This window comes from Delphinapterus leucas, chromosome 13 (assembly GCF_059928025.1).
Source record: "Delphinapterus leucas isolate spDelLeu-1000000601 "Yukka" chromosome 13, BTC_Dleu_Yukka2, whole genome shotgun sequence".
In the NCBI taxonomy this organism is placed as follows: Eukaryota; Metazoa; Chordata; class Mammalia; order Artiodactyla; family Monodontidae; genus Delphinapterus; species Delphinapterus leucas.
This window is the reverse complement of record NC_143141.1, coordinates 48,749,920-48,768,405: the sequence shown is the minus strand read 5'-3', so window position 1 is coordinate 48,768,405 and position 18,486 is coordinate 48,749,920. Positions and strand designations below refer to the sequence as shown.

Here is an 18,486-nt window from a genome sequence, read left to right as displayed (position 1 = left end):
TTGCCAGATGTGGAGAAGGTAGCTGTGGGAGCAACCCACCTTACAGGAGCTGAGACCTGATGGGGAGGGTTGAAGGTAACTAACGTGAGTCCCAGCAAGGAGGTACTGAAGGAATAGATGCCTCAATTGCATTCTCCTCTCACTCACTAATCTTCTACTGGTGCCTCTCTTTAGCTGAATCCAGTCAGAACCGGAAGGGCAAGACAGACCATTGAAAGAGTCCACAACAGCCCAGTCATGGAGGGCACAGAACAGGAGAGAAGGGTGGAGGGTAGATTTTGGAGGGGCACATGGAAAATATCGGCTCATTCTTAAATTTTTTTCCTAAAGGAAACTGGTGTTATTATCACAGAAGAGAACTTCAGGCCATTTTAATATTGAACAGTAATTACTATCCTTTATAAATGCCTTTGAATATGTAAAGGTGTTTATTACCTAATATTATAACTGTATATATACAATCAAAGATGCCAGTAAATACAGCCAAATCAATATCAAGAATTATTAGAGACACTTAAAACTTTACCTAATTTAAGTGGGACAGTCTTGATGAGCCATAGTTTTTACACCATTGTCTAGGAGTGCCTCAAGAATCAACTCATAAAAGATGAGAATTATAAAATCAATATTTTATAAAATCAGTATTTTGTAGTCACATTGCATTTTTATATTCCACAGTATCTTTTTTTGCATTATTTAATTTATTTTTTAATAGATCTTTATTGGAGTGTAATTGCTTCACAATACTGTTTTAGTTTCTGTTGCACAACAAAGCGAATCAGCCATATGCATACGCATGTCCCCATATCTGCTCCCTCTTGAGCCTCCCTCCCATCCTCCCAATCCCACCCCTCTAGGTCATCGCGCAGAGCACCAAGCCAATCTCCCTGCGCTATGCTGCTGCTTCCCACCGGCCAACTATTTTACACTCGGTACTGTATATATGTCGTTGCTACTCTCACTTTGCCCCAGCTTTCCCCTCCCACCCCAAGTCCTCAGGTCCATTCTCTATGTCTACCTCTTTATTCCTGCCCTGAAACTAGATTCATCAGTACCATTTTTTTTTGGTTCCATATATATGCATTAGTGTGCGGTATTTGTTTTTCTCTTTCTGACTTACTTCACTCTGTATGACAGACTCTAGGTCCATCCACCTCACTACAAATAACTCAGTTTCATTTCTTTTTCTGGCTGAGTAATATTCCATTGTATATATGTGCCACATCTTTATCCATTCATCTGTCAGTGGACATTTAGGTTGGTTCCATGTCCTTGCTATTGCAAATAGTGCTGCAATGGACATTGTGGTACATGTCTCTTTTTGAATTATGGTTTTCTCAGGGTATATGCCCAGTAGTGGGATTGCTGGGTCATATGGTAGTTCTATTTTTAGTTTTTTAAGGAACCCACATACTGTTTTCCATAGTGGTTGTATCAATTTACATTCCCACCAGCAGTGCAGAAGAGTTCCCTTTTCACCACACCCTTTCCAGCATTTATTCTTTCTAGCTTTTTTGATAATGGCCATTCTGACTGGTGTGAGGTGATACCTCATTGTAGTTTTGATTTGCATTTCTCTAATAATTAGCAATATTGAGCATCTTTTCATGTGCCTCTTGGCCATCTGTATGTCTTCCTTGGTGAAATGTCTATTTAGGTCTTCTGCCCATTTTTTAACTGGATTTTTTGATGTTGAGCTCCATGAGCTGTTTGTATATTTTGGAGATTAATCCTTTGTCTGTTGTTTCATTTGCAAATATTTTCTCCCATTCTGAGGGTTGTCTTTTCGTCTTGTTTATGGTTTCCTTTGCTGTGCAAAAGCTTTTAAGTTTAATTAAGTCCCATTTGTTTATTTTTGTTTTTATTTCTGTTACTCTAGGAGGTTCCACAGTATCTTTAAAAATAGTGTTTAAACATCTTTGGTCCATCTCCAGAGATTTGTATTTTCACATTAAGACAAAAAAACAGAAGTTAGAAACTTAAAACTATAGAAATGTTTGGTACCAATATCCGTTTTCTTGTATGGATCAAAATACCATGCAACCCCAGTTTTGCCTCCTGTGGTAACTGGGTGATGACCACAGAAATGAATCACAAAAGCATTTTCTTAATTTCTAGATAGGATCTAATAATAACTCCAAATGTGGGATATGGTCTTTTATTAAAATCCAAATATGCGGCTCCCCTGGTGGCACAGTGGTTAGGAATCCACCGGCTAATGCAGGGGACACAGGTTCGAGCCCTGGTCCAGGAAGATCCCACATGCCACAGAGCAACTAAGCCTGTGTGCCACAACTACTGAGCCTGCACTCTAGAGCCCGTGAGCCACAACTACTGAGCCTGTGTGTCACAACTACTGAAGCCTGTGTGCCTAGAGTCCGTGCTCCACAACAAGAGAAGCCATTTCAATGAGAAGCCCATGCACTACAATGAAGAGTAGCCCTCACTCACCACAACTAGATAAAGCCCATGCAGCAACGAAGACCCAACACAGGCAAAAATAAAATAAATAAAAATTTAAAAATAATTTTTAAAAAACATTAATTAAAAAAAAAATCCAAATATGCTGACCAGCCATTAGTCTTCCTAGTTGCACCTGGTGGGGCCATGTTCCCACCTCCTCCTCACCTAACTGCTCAGATTAACCATCTGCATGGGGAACAGTAATAATGGAGATTTTTATTTAATATATTCAGTTGGAACCTGTATTCAGACAGAACTCCAACTTTATGATAAAAGATACAAAATAAATACAAATTGAACTATTTTTATGGAAATTGGCATTAAAGTATTCACTAATTTTTATTTTTCTAAGTGGATGTAATTGTTAGCTTAGGGATTATTTTCTCAGTGTACCTGAGTCAGCAGTATGTATTTTTTCAGGGTCCTTTATTAACAAGTGCTGAGGCTTGCAGCTTCGGGCTCTCTGTCCAGGGATGAATAAAAGAATGTGGGACTTAACCCTTTCTGTTTCTACACAGTCTTTATAACATTGTCTTGCGTGTTATAGCATTTTCCACCTTTTACGAAAAGAATGAGAGGTTCAAACCCTCCACCCCTGTTTTCTCACCTTAGAAGCTGCATAACTTATAGTCACAAATCACAAATCAAAATACCAAGCTAGGGCTTCCCTGGTGGTGCAGTGGTTGAGAGTCCGCCTGCCGATGCAGGGGACACGGGTTTGTGCCCCGGTCCGGGAAGATCCCACATGCCGCGGAGCGGCTGGGCCCGTGAGCCATGGCCGCTGAGCCTGCGCGTCCGGAGCCTGTGCTCTGCAACGGGAGAGGCCACAACAGTGAGAGGCCCGCGTACCGCAAAAAAAAAAAAACAAAAAAAACAAGCTAAAGCATATTTATTTCTTCCCTCAGAAAGGCTTTGGGCTTCCTGCTAGCCTCTACTGTTTATCTCAGACTGGCAAGGTCACCTCTCTCTTTAAAAAAAATTCTGAGTTAGAAAAGTTAGCTTTTAACATTTAAATTGTGTTGTCTTAGCACCGGTTTGATGCAGCTTACTTGTAAATTATGGGTAACTCTAGTAATTGTGTGTGTGTGTGTGTGTGTGTATACCACAACTTCTTTGTCCATTTCATTCATTGATGGGCACTTACGTTGTTTCCATGTCTTGGCTATTGTAAATAATGCTACTGTGCATATAGGGGTACAGATATATTTTCGAATTAGTGTTTTTCATTTCCTTTGGATATAGTCCAGAAGTGTAATTGCTGGATCATATGGTAGTTCTATTTTTAATTTTTTGAGGCTCCTCCATACTTTTTTCCATAGTGGCTACACCAATTTACATTCCCACCAACAGTGCACAAGGGATCCCTTTTCTTCACATCCATGCCAGCATTTGTTATCTCTTGTCTTTTTGATGATGGGCATTCTAACAGGAATGAATTGATACCTCATTATGGTTTTAATTTGTATTTCCCTAATGACTAGTGATGTTGAGCATATTTTCATGTACCTGTTGGCCTTTCATATATCTTCTTTGGAGAAATGTCTATTCAGGTCCTTTGCCCATTTTTTAATGGGGTTATTTGGTTTTTTGTTATTGAGTTGTATGAGTTTTTAAATATATTTTGGATATTAACCCCTTGTCAATATATGGTTTGCAAATATTTTTCCCATTCCATAGATTGTCTCTTCACTTTGTTGATGATTTCCTTTACTGTGCAGAAGCTTTTTAGTTTAGTGTAGTCTGCTTGTTTATTTTTTATTTTGTTTCTTGCCCTTTAGGTGTTATATCCAAAAAATCATTACCAAGACTTATATCAAAGAGCTTTGTTCTTATGTTTTCTTCTAAGAGTTTCATGGTTTCAGGTCTTACATTTAAATGTCTTTAATCCATTTGGAGTTAATTTTTGTGAGTGGTGTAAGTTATGGGTCTGGTTTCATTCTTTGACATGTGACTATCCAGTTATCCCAGAACCATTTATTGAAGACACTGTCTTTTCTCTGTTGAGTATTCTTGGCTCCCTTGTCAAATGTGAGTTTATTGTATATGCTTGGGTTTATATCTGGTCTCTTGATTCTGTTCCATTGGTCTATTTGTCTGCTTTTATATTGATACCATACTGTTTTGATGACTATAGCTTTATAGTATAGCTTGAAGTCAGGAAGTGTGATGCCTCCTACTTTGTTCTTCTTTCTGAGGATTTCTTTGACTATTCAGGGTCTTTTGTGGTTCTGGATAAATTTTAGGAGTGTTTGTTCTACTTCTGTAAAAAAGTGCCATTGGAATCTTTTTTTTTAATATGTTTTTATTTATTTATTGTTGGCTGTGTTGGGGCTTCGTTGCTGTGTGTGGGCTTTCTCTAGTTGCAGTGAGCAGGAGCTTCTCTTCATTACGGTGCATGGACTTCTCATTGCGGTGGCTTCTCTTGTTGTGGAGCACAGGCTCTAGGCACACAGGCTTCAGTAGTTGCGGCACATGGGCTCAATAGTTGTGGCTCATGGGCTGTAGCATGCAGGCTCAGTAGTCGTGGCATAGGGGCTTAGTTACTCTGCAGCATGTGGGATCTTCCTGGACCAGGGCTCAAACCCGTGTCCCCTGCATTCACAGGCAGATTCTTAACCACTGCGCCACAAGGGAAGTCCCACCATTGGAATCTTGATAGGGATTGCATTTAATCTATAGATGGCTTTTGTAGTATTGACAATTTAACAGTACTCTTCTAATGCATGAACATGAGATACCTTTCCATTTATTTGCCTCTTCCTCAATTTCTTTTATCAATGTCTTGTAGTTTTCAGAGTAGAGATCTTTCACCTCCATAGTTAAATTTATTCCTGAGTATTTTGTTCTTGATGCTCTAGTAAATGTGGTTGATTTCTTTATTCCTTTTTCTGAAAGTTTGTTGTTAGTTTATAGAAACACTACTGATTTTTCTGTGTTAATTTGTATCATATAACTTTACTGAAATCATTGATTAGATTTAACAGGTTTATGGTTGTCTTTAGGATTTTCTGTATGTAAAATCATGTCATCTGAATATAGAGACAATTTTATTCTTCCTTTCCAATTCTGATACTTTTATTTCTTTTTCTTACCTGATTACTCTAGCTAGGACTTCCAGTACTATGTTGAATAGTGTGGCACATTTGTCTTGTTCCTGATGTTAGAGGAAAAGCTTTTAACCTTTCACCATTAAGTATGATATTAGCTATGGGCCTGTCTTATATGGCCTTTATTTTGTTGAGATATGTTCCTTCTATTCCTAATTTGTTAATAGTTTTTATCATGAATGGATGTTGAATTTTGTAAAGTGCTTTTTCCACGTCTGTTGAGATTATCATATATTTCTTTTCTTTCATTCTGTGAATATGATGTATCACACGGATTGATTTGCATATGTTGAACCATCCTTGCATCCCCAGGATAAATCCCACGTGATCATGGTGAATGATTCTTTTAATGTGCTGCTGAATTCGGTTTGCTAGTATGTGATTGAGAACTTTTACATCTGTATCCATCAGAGATATTGGCCTATACTTTTCTAGTAATGTCCTTTTCTGTTTTTGGTATCAGGATAATGCTGGTCTCGTAAAATGAGTTTGGGAGTGTTCCCTCCTCTTCAGTTTTTTGGAAAAGTTTGAGAAGGATTGGTGTTAATTCCTCTTTAAATGTTTGGTAGAATTTACCAGCGAAGCCGTCTAATTCTGGGCTTTTCTTCAGTGGGATAGTACACATATTTTAAAGTAGAAATCCTCACATTTAAAAATTTTAATTTGAAATCAGTCTCCATCTTGGCCATTTTTTAAAGCAAAAGTTAGTTAATGACATTTTTATATCAACTTTATTATTACTACCATTACCTCCCCAACATTTGAAACCTTTCACATCTTTCCATTTCCCTTGTTTTTTTGTTCTGGAATCTCTGACTTTTACAAAAAGAGTTGGTTCAGTGAGAGTCAAAGCAAAATTTAGCTGCCCTTGGTTTTTCTCTTACATCTAAAAGCTCAATAGATATCCAGTGTTTACCTGGAAAGTGGCTGACTGCATTCTGGCAAGGGCTTCAGGCAATCAGATGTGGGATTGGTGGACTCCCCTGGTGGTCTGGTGGTTAAGACTCTGAGCTTCCACTGCACGGGTCGCTGTTTGATCCCTAAACGAGGGATCAGGAAAGTTCTGCATGCCATGGGTGACAGCCAAAAAAAAACAAGTGGGATGTGGGATTGGTGTCAGAAGTGGGATCAATGCCACTTCTTTTTTAATCCTACTCCTGTTGGTTGGAGGTCTGAGGATTGCCTTAAGAGTTGAACAATCACAGGCCTTTGTTGTTTACCAGATTAGGAGATTCTTCTTAACCCCTCTCCTCAAACTAGTATGTCAACTCTGTGAAAGCAAAATTTCTGATATACTACTTTATCTCCAAATTTGATAACAGTACCAGCACTCCGTAAATATTTGTTGAATGAATGAATAAACTCCTTAACAACAAGATTTAGGTTGATTTCCAGTTGATTTCCAACTGACACCCATGGATTAGATATCAAAGTCTAAGATCTTGTCAGCATCTTGTCTTTACATTCATAATGCAGTTTGGAAATTTCTCTCTCTAAGTAGTGGACACCCCTGGCCCCTTCCAGCTCTCAGGTTAAAGGATTCTGCCTTTAGGCAATTTCAAACACCAGCCTTAAGTGGAGAGACCCTTACTCCTAAGCTACATCTCTGTGGCATTGTGGGTCATTGTCTCCTTTGGCAGGCAGACTATGACAGTGAGTGTTTAGGAGGGAATCTAGGGGATCAGGCAACTTCTCTGCTCAGTCATATATTCCACAGGTTTCCTTTCATATGGTTGAATGAGCAGTGCCTGCAACAGTTCCCATGGACAGGGACTCATCCCCAGGCACCAGGGGCCCCTTGCAATATTCGCCCATTTGGCTGTCAGCATCTCATTATCTTTCAGTAACCCCTACTTGTGGATTTGCAGGCAGATCAGGATCCTGAAGGGTGATCTTTGTCCTCCCCCTCCCTCTAGTGCCTCACTCTGGGGAGGGTGGTCTGAGCACCCCCAGACATGTATTGAAGGTGGGGGGGTTGTGTCCTGAGTGGAATCCTTCTCCTAATCCTCCATGGTGAGGGGATGGGAAAAGAATGTTTTCCACTCCACAGACTGCCTTCCCCCACAAGGCAACCTCACCCTTCATCCATTTCAGCTAGCCAGTGTGAGGAAACACTGAGGTGGCAGTGCCAGAACTATTCTTAGCAGGAGATTATAAAGAAGGAATCTGTGAATACTCTTACATTAATCTTTCAGTCCCTCTGGTACATATTTACTCTCAATCTAGGCCATATGTTCCTTAGGAAACCAAGAAGCTTTTACAAACAAAGATTAGAAGCAGATTCTGAGCCTTCTATAAATGGTGGCCCCCTCATCTCTGAATTGACAGGTCCTAGCACCAAATGACCTCAAAACAGAGTGGTCTAGCACTAGGGATTTCCAAACTTTTTCTTAAACCATGCTTATGGCTGAGTGAGGAAGGCTCTAAAGCTTATCTACTTCTATTATCTCATATCCTTTCCAAATCAATTTGTACAGATTTGTGAACTTAAACAAAAAGAAAATCCTATGAAGAAAACTGTACATCACGTTTAGGGGGATTGGTTTGCTTTAGATTTGTGTTTTTTGTTTCAGCCCCAAATTAATAGCTGCCTTGAATCCTTAGTTCCTTAGTACATGGGTCCATGGTATCAAGCTAGTTAAAGTTCCACTGAATTATAAACTTTGTCTATGCGACTCTCAGTTTATCAAGGGTCAGTCCTGTGCCTATCATGGTCACCACCATGTGCCTCACACAGTGCCTTGTACGTAGTGAACAGATATTTCTTCAGTGAGTAGATGAATGGACGCATTTACTTAGCCTGCTTCTCTGCATATTTAAGTAAATGAATCTGTCCTCAAAATGGTCTAAAAATCTGTTTTTTGTCAGCAAACCACTTTTACCTTTGTTTTGTTAGCACCGACGGGTGGTCTTACTTTTGTGGTGAAAGGTGTGACCCATGTAGAACTGAATGATGCCCCATCTTGCCATGGAACTGCTCTTGGTTAAATGATTTTTTATCTTCATACCCTCCATCCATTAGGAATTAAATGTTTATTTGGTTTAAATCTATTACAATAACCCAAGGCAAAAAGAACTGAAAAGTTCTTTTTACAGACAAAGCTTCTTAGTCAGCAGATTTACAATGAAACAAAGAACATGCTCCCAAGTGGCAAAGTGTAAAAATATGGGAAAGGTTTAGATAGAGTTCCCTGAATTGCAACAAACCACCATCTATAGGTAATCCCAGTTTCTCTTTTTACCTTTCGTGCTATGTTTGAGGACAGAAGTCTGCTGAGAGAACCTGCCCCCAATTTTTGAAAAATGCCTTATTTTAATCAGTAAACCCACATTTCAAATGTGCCTGAGGTTTGATGAGCATGATGTAGCGGGACAATGCTCCCATCCATGGTGACATCAACGAATGAACAGCCCAGCTCTCCTGGCACTTTCCTCAGCTTCCCTGGCCTGACAGAAGCCCTTTGTCATCACTGATCAGCAGATGCTTTGTGAGCTTGTAGTGTAAGAGTCTCTAAGAATTGACAGTCATGCTAGCAGGTGCTGCTGAATTTACCATACTGAGATCTGTTAAAACCACTCCATCCCACGGTGGAGGGACCATAAAGAGCCTAAGATTTGGTACAGAGCCCTGCAGTTGCATATATGTTGCATGAGAGCTAAGCTCAGATCTCACTCTGGGAGGGTGATTGAGCACGTGGAGGGCAAACGGGACAATGCTCTGCTACTCCAGAGCATTTCTCTCCAGGCTAAATTATTCTTCTTCACTGAATCCCTTAATTCTGTGAGCTCTACACTCAGAGCTGCCCTGAGCAGGTAAAAGGTGGCAAGTTTCTTGTTCTCTGACAAGGTGGAAGGAACTGAAGTTACAATATCTATTAAACCCCGATATGCTGAAATTAATCATTTCAAAGGCCTGTTGTTTGCCATGTAACTCTTCTGAAAGATGAATGGTTAGTGATTTAAGGGAATTTAATGCTACCTTCATAAATGATTTTCCCTTTGCACACCCCTTGATTTTCTGTGTTGTTTGAAGCAAAGTAATGACTTCTATGTAACTGATAATTTTAGGAACTTAGCCTGCCATTCATTAGAAAACAATTTGCTCATTTTTTTATCACAAAGAATGTTCCAGGGCATAAAAATGCAGAGGTGCTATGAAGTGCTAAAAAATGACTTTTTAATAGATTAACACACCTAGGAAATTATACTCCTACAGTGGAATCAGTTGACTCAAACCCACTTGCACATGGAGCTAAAGAACATATCACAAATGGGTAAGCGCTTTTCTACCAAGAGGGAGTTTCTCTCTCTCTCTCTCTCAGAAGACACTGGTGGCGTTGGGTCCTCTAATTTTAATCAAGTCTCTGAACATCTCTCAGACCTCCATTTGGAGGGAATGGGTGATACTAGGGTTGTTTACCCTCCTGCTTTTTACCATTGTGTGGTCCTGATGTGATAACTGAGAAGGTATTTGCAGAAGCAGTCGTTAGGGTGCGCGATTTGTGCCCCTTGAAACGATGTCACTGGGTGTAAGGTGTGGAGGCTCGGGCTTTCTTGCAGGTGTGTGTGAAGCATATCGGCGTGCTCTCTTCAAAGGAAATTCACTCCTTTGAAGTTCACATCATGCTCTGCCATCTTCTCCCCCTCCCACTTCCTGTCGTTTATCAACTTCCTGTCTCTAGCTAGTGGTCAACTGGCCGACCCCCCCAGATCCTACTGTGCTGTGGCTTAAGTCATCACCCGTAGCTCCTGTCTCCATGACTTACCCTTCTCTCCTCTAGATTTCTCGTTCCCAGAACACCTGATCTTCATCCTCATCAAGACATCCAGTGTCTAGACACCTCCATTTTTTTCATCAGCTCCCTCCTGGCCTCACTTTTTGCCTCCTTAAATGCCGCTCTTCCAGTCCTCTCCGCTCTCCATTCCTATATTTCTCCTACAACCCCACGCCTCCACTCTTCTGACTAGAAAATCACATTGGTACCGATTGCCCTGACCAGAGTCCTTTCTATTCGCCACCCCACAGAAACTATTCACCTCCTTCCTTCTCCTCTCAGAGGAAGTGAGACCCTCCTCCTCTTCAAGGCTGGTCCCTCCTTCAAGCTGGTGCTTGGACCCCAGCCTCCCATCCATCTGAGCTCCCTCATCATCTCTCCTCTTTCCTATGTCTCCTCTGCCACTTGCCCAAAACTGGATCCATGTCCTCAGCCAAGAAACACATTCCAGTCTTTCCCATCCCCACCTAACTCTCTTCAGGAGGAAAACAAGACCTTTGGCTGAGCTTTTACACTTATACACATATTCCCACCCTCACGTTCCCTCCCTTTTCTCCTTCTCACCAAGACCTTACCAAGTCTCTCCTTCACTCTCCAGCCATTCCATCTGTCATGGTGACTCTCTAATTCCCAAATCCAATCCATTCTCCTCTTTGTCTTGTTTAAAGGGCAAACTTGTTTCTTCTAGAGTAGCATTGTTCAACAGAAATATAATGCAAGCCATGTATATGATTTTTCTAGTAGCCACATTGCAAAAATTAAAAGAGACGGTGAAACTAATTTTAATAATGTATTTTATTTAACCCAAAATATAAAAATGTCATTTTGATGTGTAATCGATATAAAAATAATTCATATTTTATATTCTTTTTTGAATTATTTTTACTAGGTCTTCGAAACCTGGTGTGTGTTTTGCAGTTATAACACATCTTAATGTGGACAAGCCACAGTTCAAGTGCTCAAGAGCTGCATGTGGCCAGTGCTACCATATTGGACAGTGCGGTTTTAGATATTCTTCTGTCATTTACCTTTTGGAAACAATCTCTTCTGGCCCTCCTCCAACCTCTCCAACCATTCCTTCCCAGTGCCCCATCTCGGCTTCCTCTTCCAGCCCCTCACATGCTGTTGGTCCTTAGGATTTCACTTTTGGCCATTCTCTTTTTTCACCTTACACTCTCTCCCTGATTCATATATTCCACCTACTGGCTGATGATTCCCAAAGTCATATGTCTGAGTCCCACCTCTCAGTTTAACCTCCAGCTGGTACAGCCAACCCACAGATGTCCAAAGTCTGACCTGCCAAAATGGAGCTCATCAGCTTCCCTCAAAACTCTTCTCCTGTCTCAGTCAGCGGTGCCACCATCCACCTAGAGGCCCCAGCAGAAAACTGGTGTTCCACTTGAATTGCTCTTCCTCCTTCATGCCCTAGAGCTAATCAATTATAAAGTCTTTGCGGTATTCTTCACCAATATTTCCTTAAATATTCACTTGTTTCCTTCTCCACAACCACTGCTTTAGTCCAGATATACATCATCCCTCTCTTGGATTATTACACTGGCCTCTTCAGTAGTCTTCGCCTTTACTTGTACTTCCTCTACGCCGTCCTTTATGCCCTCAATTTTTCACCCAAATAATTTGATGTTCACCTAAAATGGCCAAGTCTGGGACTATACCTCTATTTTGTTAAAAAGGGCTGTGTTATAGGCTTCAGTCAAGAGCATTTTCAAGATAGAAGGGTTCTCTTAGGGTAGCACATAGTTCCCCTGCCTGCCACCCTTCTTTCAACTCCAATTCTTCGCTGAGCAGCTCTACAGATGGTTCTAGAAAACATGGGAATACATTGAACAGAATCCGGTTCCTTTTGTTTTGATAATAGAGAGCTCCCATGGCTTTGGAGACTTTTCTTAAACCTGGACTCTTCCTGGAGCAGTGGTTCTTAGTTGATCCCAATCCCCCTCTCTGTCTGTCTCTCTCTCTCTCCCTCCAGACATCTTTGAAAATATAATTAAAACATGCCTCCTTTCCCCAGAAAAAATGTACATGTACAAAACAATTTGGCGTGAATGTCAGGGGTTTCACTGAGTCCCTGCAGCCCATCCATGGGGGTGATAGATCTTGTTGGGAGGACAGTTCTAAAACAGTGCTCACATCACCCACTGGTTCCCACCTGGAACCAGGATCAAGGATAGCTGGGTTTCCCAAGACATTTTGAAAACTCTTAGAGCATTTTGATAGCACATTTTGGAATCTGAAGAAAGCTATGTTTCCTCCAAGGACACTTTGAACATGGTCTGACTAACTACACTAAAAACAATTCCAAACTTGCATTTCTTGGCTAAATGTAGCTGAGTTCCTCCACACCCGCACCTCTCTTTATAGAAGCTGCTTGGAACGACTTTGTTTCTCACAGGCTTTCTGAGCCTTCCTCCCTAGTTGGCTCTCACGTTGCGCTCGTCTTGGGTTGTGACTGACTTCCTTGACCTCCTCAGTCACTTCAGAAGCTGCCCCAAGAGCCCTGGCATTGAACCCTCTTCTGTGCATCTCAGGTCATCGTGTACTCTGCTCCACCCCTTGCTTTGCCAGCCCAGCACCCCAGGGAGGGGCGACGGGCGGGGAGGTGAATACCTGGGCGCTGGCCACCCCTGGGGCCCTTTGTGGGGTGAGAGCCTGTGTCAGGGTAACACTCACACGTCTTCAAGTGTGTCTAAGCTTTCTCTTCAGCAGCCGAGCTGCTGGGCAGTGGGATTGCAGCCGGGATTGACCCGTCACGGTCCTTCCATGCCCACAGGAAACATGGGGCCTGGGGTGGTGACTCCACTCAGGGGAGTGGGGTGGGTCTCCAGCAGCTTGCACCCCCAGCACTGGGGAGGAATAGGGCTGCCTCGTGACTTAACACATCACACACTTGAGCTCCCAGGCCTCTCCTCCACCCTCTCTTACTTGAATAGCTGCACTCCCGCCCTCTCCAAGCTCAAGCCTGTCCTTCCTCCTCTCTCCTGATTATCCACTTCGCTTGCTCTCTTGCCAGGTTCCCTCCTTAAATTTCTTTCCCAATGGAAACTCTTTCTCCTTTGTTTCCCAGAGTCTCTTCAGAGCCCCACTTGCCCCCATGAGGCCCCTTCGTGTCTCTGCTCCTCCCCCCTCCCCCCACGGCTCGCCTTCCCAGCCCTTAACCTCTCTGCACCTCCCTGCTGATTCCCAGTTGCACTCACGGCCTCCTCCCTCTCCCGTCCTGTGTGCCAGCTGAGAACAACCAGCTATAAAGAGTTTATTGGACTGAAAAGTGAGTGAATGTTCTCACACACTCTACTCTTTCCCACCTCAGCAAAACTTTTCAGAGTCACGTTTCCAAAGGAATCTGAATCTGGAAGGATTTAGATCCACTGAAAAATGCTAAACCTGCAGTGTTTGGCTGTGTTTGAAATTGTTGGCAGTCCCTACCACATCTGATGTTATGAACCCTGTTTATAGATGCCTGGAAAGAAGCCTTTAATGCTTGTATTGTGTTTTAACTTGCTTTCCTTTGGAGGCAGGGAATTGTCAAGTAAGTATGCACAGCACTCTGCAAAAGCCCAGGTGTTCGATGAGCATCTAGAACTAAGCGTTCATGCAGAATTCACAACCGTGAAGGGTCTATACTTACACTCTGCTGAATTTGCCACAATGCAGGTTTCTGCCTTTTGCCCCCTCATCTTCCGTTTTGAAGCAATACAGCTGTAAACATGCTTGTGAAATAAGAAAGAAACATTCTGAGATTGCTTTACTTTTCAGTTTTTAACTGAAAATCAAGGTGAAAAAAAGCATCGGATTGCCTCTACGTGTATATATATACACAATCTCCTGTATATATAAATACACAGTGGTTGTGCTTGTATGCATACTCTGTATACACTGTATAATATGTGACATATTATACAACCTGTGTATGCCCTGAAAACGAGCCCTGCGTGTAATCTCAAATTCTGCCTTATGAACCGTGCTCTAGTCCCAGCGTCCCCTTGCTCCCATCTCAGACCTTGGCTTGCTTTTGTCATACATTCGAAGACTCTTAGGTGGAAGAAGAAACCCACGGATTTCATTTAAAAGTTCCACTAAAACAGAAGAAAGAGCAGATGTCCCGGGAAGCGATAATTAATGCGAAGGCAGTCTAATTGTGAAAACTGGCCTGCCCCCGGCCTCCCGCTTTTGCTCAATTTGGCGGCGATGATATCAGCCGGGGGTGTCGTTTTGCAGAGACGCGCTCTCTCCCCATTCTCCGGTGGTGATTGTGATGCCATTTGGTCCAATTATCACTTATGATTACATAACGTGTTTTGACTGAAGAGTTTCTGAGAAAATAAAGCTACCTTGTTTCTCCCCAGCACAAAAACGCGAGCCCTTCCAGCAGGCAAGCTGCCCTCCCAAGAAACACTGCGAACGATTAGGCTAAATTATTAGTTGAACTTGAGTCAGAAACAAAGCAGCCATTGTGCCTAACTCCCAACGACATCCAGGAGGATGTGATGGTTCTTCTGACAACAAGTTTCTCCCCAGCACACTCTAAAATAAGCAGTGGCCCCAGGCGCACTGGCAAAGTCCGTAGAGGGTGCGGAAGCAGTGACAAGGCTTCCTTTTTTCTCCCTATCCTGTAGGCGCTTTAGTGCAGAGTTTGCCCAGAGACGCCAGGGTATGAGCTTTCTGAATTTGCAGAGCGGTGCACTCTTTCATTTCTGTTTTAGCTCTTTGCTGGCATGCTCGGGAAGCATGGTGTGTGCCACACGGGAATGTCTGTTCACTTGGACGATGCTTGTGCATGAATGAGGTGCTTGCTAGTGTGGCTCTGACCTGTACTAAGTTTCTCACTTGGCTTTGTGTGCTGCTCGCAAGGGGATCCAGGTAATCCTTTCTCTTTGCATAGCCCAAGAGCCGTAGCTAATGGATTTGAGCAAGCGGTGGGAGCAGATGCAGGTCCCACCTGTCCATCCCTGGGCCCCTAAACTCTGAGAGAAGTCTGATTTGAGGGAAGTCCCTGTTACCAAAAGATCGCCCTCCTCATATACAAGTCCTTGAGGGCTTACCCATTAAAGAAATCTCTTAATTAAAATTGGAGGCCCAGATCTCCAAAACCAAGCAGGGAAAAGTAACCTTGGGCATGGTGGTAGCAGTTGAATGCAGACCATGACCCTGAGGGACAGGGCAGTGGAGGAGTTTGTTCTGTCTTTCATGCCTTTGCTTCCTACGTGCCCTTTCGTGTGGCAAGAATGACCTGGGCACTTGGCCTTCAGGGCCCGTTCCCAGGCATGGCTTATAAGTCCTACTTCACAACACGCCATGATCTCTGGCCACCTAATTCTGAACGGTGTTGGTACATCCCTGTCTGAAGAATGGCCGGTGGGTTCAGGAAGTGTGGCCTCTTCCTTCCCAGACTTAGGCTCCTCTTTAGTTTTAAGACCAGCCCCTCTGGCTCACGCAGTCTTCCTGGCTCCCAGGAGAGAGGGACTGACCCTGGCTCTGATGCCTTACGTGTGGGGAAGCCCAACCCGGTGCCTGTGAATCCAGGACCCAAAATGTCAGAAACAGCTTTTCCTGGGGTGGGGGGTGGGGGGGAGGGAGGGGGCAGGACAGATCAAACCCAGGCGTGGGGTCCTCCAAGTGGGGGAGGGGAGAGAGCCTGGCACTGGTCTTAGCTGACCTCGCTGGACAAGCAACCTTGCTGTCTTTTGTTCAACACTGTGTTTCTTTTGGCCACTCTCTGTTCTAGACCACCCGTTAGCAGAGCAGCTCCCCAGCCTGAGAAACTCCAGAAGAACAGTATCACCAAAAAAAAGAAATTGGTTGAGGTGAGGAGGTTCAACTATTTTGCTTTTAATCTGATGTCGATGTTCTAAGATCTGCCTGGTGGACATCACCATCTGCAAGTCCCACACAGCGGTCCCCAACCTTTTGGGCACCATGGACTGGTTTCGTGGAAGACAGTTTTTCTGCGGATGCAGGGGGAGGTGCAGATGGTTTGGGGATGATTCAAGTGCATTACATTTATTGTGTGCTTCTATTATTATTACATTGTAATATTTAATGAAATAATTATACAACTCACCATAATGCAGAATCAGTGGGAGCCCTGAGCTTGTTTTCACTTGCCACTCACGGATAGGGTTTTGGTATGAGTCTGCAAGCAATTGATTTATTACGGTCTCTGTGCAGTCACACCTCTCTGCTAATAATAATCTGTATTTGCAGCTGCTCCCCAGCGCTAGCATCACTGCTTCAGCTCCACCTCAGATCATCAGGCATTAGATTCTCATAAGGAGCGCACAACCTAGATCCCTCGCATGCGCAGTTCACGGTAGGGTTCGCGCTCCTATGAGAATCTAATGCTGCTGCTGATCTGACAGGAGGCGGAGCTCAGGTGGTAATGAGAGCCATGGGGAACGGCTGTAAATACAGGTGAAGCTTCTATCGCTCACCTGCTGCTCACCTCCTGCTGTGTGGCCGGGTTCCTAACAGGCACTGGTCTGTGGCTTGGGGGTTGGGGACCCCTGCCACAGATGCCTTCAAGTGACCCTAACTGGACCCGATGGCTCTCCCTTATCCTCTCTCCCTTCCACACAGTACTGTGTCCCCCAGCAGTGACCAGAGTCCCATCCCCACATCCCCTGGGTCACGTTCTTTCAGCCCTGCCTTGAAGGGTTCCTTCAGACCCTTTCCAGGTCCTATGGGTACTAACTCAAAAATGTCCCAGACCTGGCCCCTTTTCCCTGTACCTAGTACCACTCAGGGAGTGGGGTGCATAGAGAGTGCAGGCTTATTCACTGTCTCTAATGTTGTTTGAGCCCTTGCCGTGTGCCAGTACCTTGCTGTATATATACTTCCCACCAAGTATTTCACACATGCCTCACATCTACCTACAAGGTGGGTACCATTATTGTTCCATTTTATAGATGAGAACACTATAGCTCAGAGAAGTCAAGTGATATGTTAGGCCCCAGCCCAAGATCACCAAGCCAGTAAGTAGAGAGGGCTTTGTACTCAGTTGTTAGGATGGCAGCTCCAGGGGACCTGCTGTTTTCTGAAAGAGGCCTCCTAACTGTTCTTTCTGCCTCCAGACTTTTCCCTTTCCTCTTTGACACATGCCTTTGCTGCCCACAGAGTTAGCTCTTGAAAATACAACTCTTCATGCCTCACCCCAGCTTTAAGACCCAGGAGGTTCCCACATTCCTGATGGGATCCAAGCTCATGGTTTCAGAACCTCACCCAGGAGCCCCCTTCCTAGCTCATCACCTGAGATTCTCCACTGCAACTCATGTCTCTAACCCCACAGCCATGAATGTTCTCTGAGGCTGCCTGGGACTTTCAGGCCCCTGTGATTTCAAGCTCCTTATGCTGAGAAGCCTCCTCCTCTTCCCTCCCCACACCCCACCCTTCCAAGCCCTTCTCTGTGCAATCTTCCCTGATGCTCCCCGCCCTAACCCTCCTGTACTCCACCCTCCCCACACCCCCTCCTCTACACCCTTGTCGGGCTCTACTACCGTAGTTCCCTACTCCTCTCTCTCCTCTGCTGCGCTCCGAACTCCCGAGGCAGGAAAATCTATCTGAAACATTTGTATTGGAAAAGGGAAATATGTTGCGGGGGGTTTATCATAGAACACAGCACAGGTCAAGAAATACAGCTGAACTTCAGGAAAGACAGGGTCCAGGAGCTGAAAAGCTGCCCTAAGCCAAGATGGTGCCTCTTTCTGCCCAGCAGGGCCTCGTGCATGCCTGATGCATTCGTCTCTTTTCCTGCAGACTTCTTGAACTTCTTTAGTAGACTGTGGTGCTATCCAGTGCCCAAGTTTTACATCTCTTACCAGGGTCCTCAATTATAAATTCCTGGCGGAAACTATCCGATTGGCCCAGCTTGAGTCAGTTGTCCACCTAGACTGGGGAATCACATATTACACACGCAGTTTCTGGGAAACACATGGGGTGGGGAAGAGACTAGAGGTGGGTAGCCGCTCACTCAGTTGAAAGGAGGAGAAGGGCTTTCCAGGTGAGAAATAATTTAAAAAAAAAAAAGTCATAAAAATAGGAAACCTCCTGATATGTGAGCTAAATGGACATGTCAGCTTGACCAAGGGTCACAGGAGATGTGAGAATAGGGCCTGATTGTGCCAACTTAA

General features: G+C 43.7%; 1 protein-coding gene across 1 annotated transcript in view; it reads left to right on the top strand.

Annotated features, from left to right (window-relative positions):
- The window catches only part of EML6 (EMAP like 6), a 126,969-nt gene that overhangs the window by 82,079 nt on the left and 26,404 nt on the right, over window positions 1-18,486 (top strand). Inside the window, exon 23 of the mRNA XM_089922490.1 lies at window positions 16,086-16,164. Coding sequence (XP_089778616.1) covers window positions 16,086-16,164 — 79 coding nt within the window. The remainder of the gene's footprint in view (window positions 1-16,085; window positions 16,165-18,486) is intronic.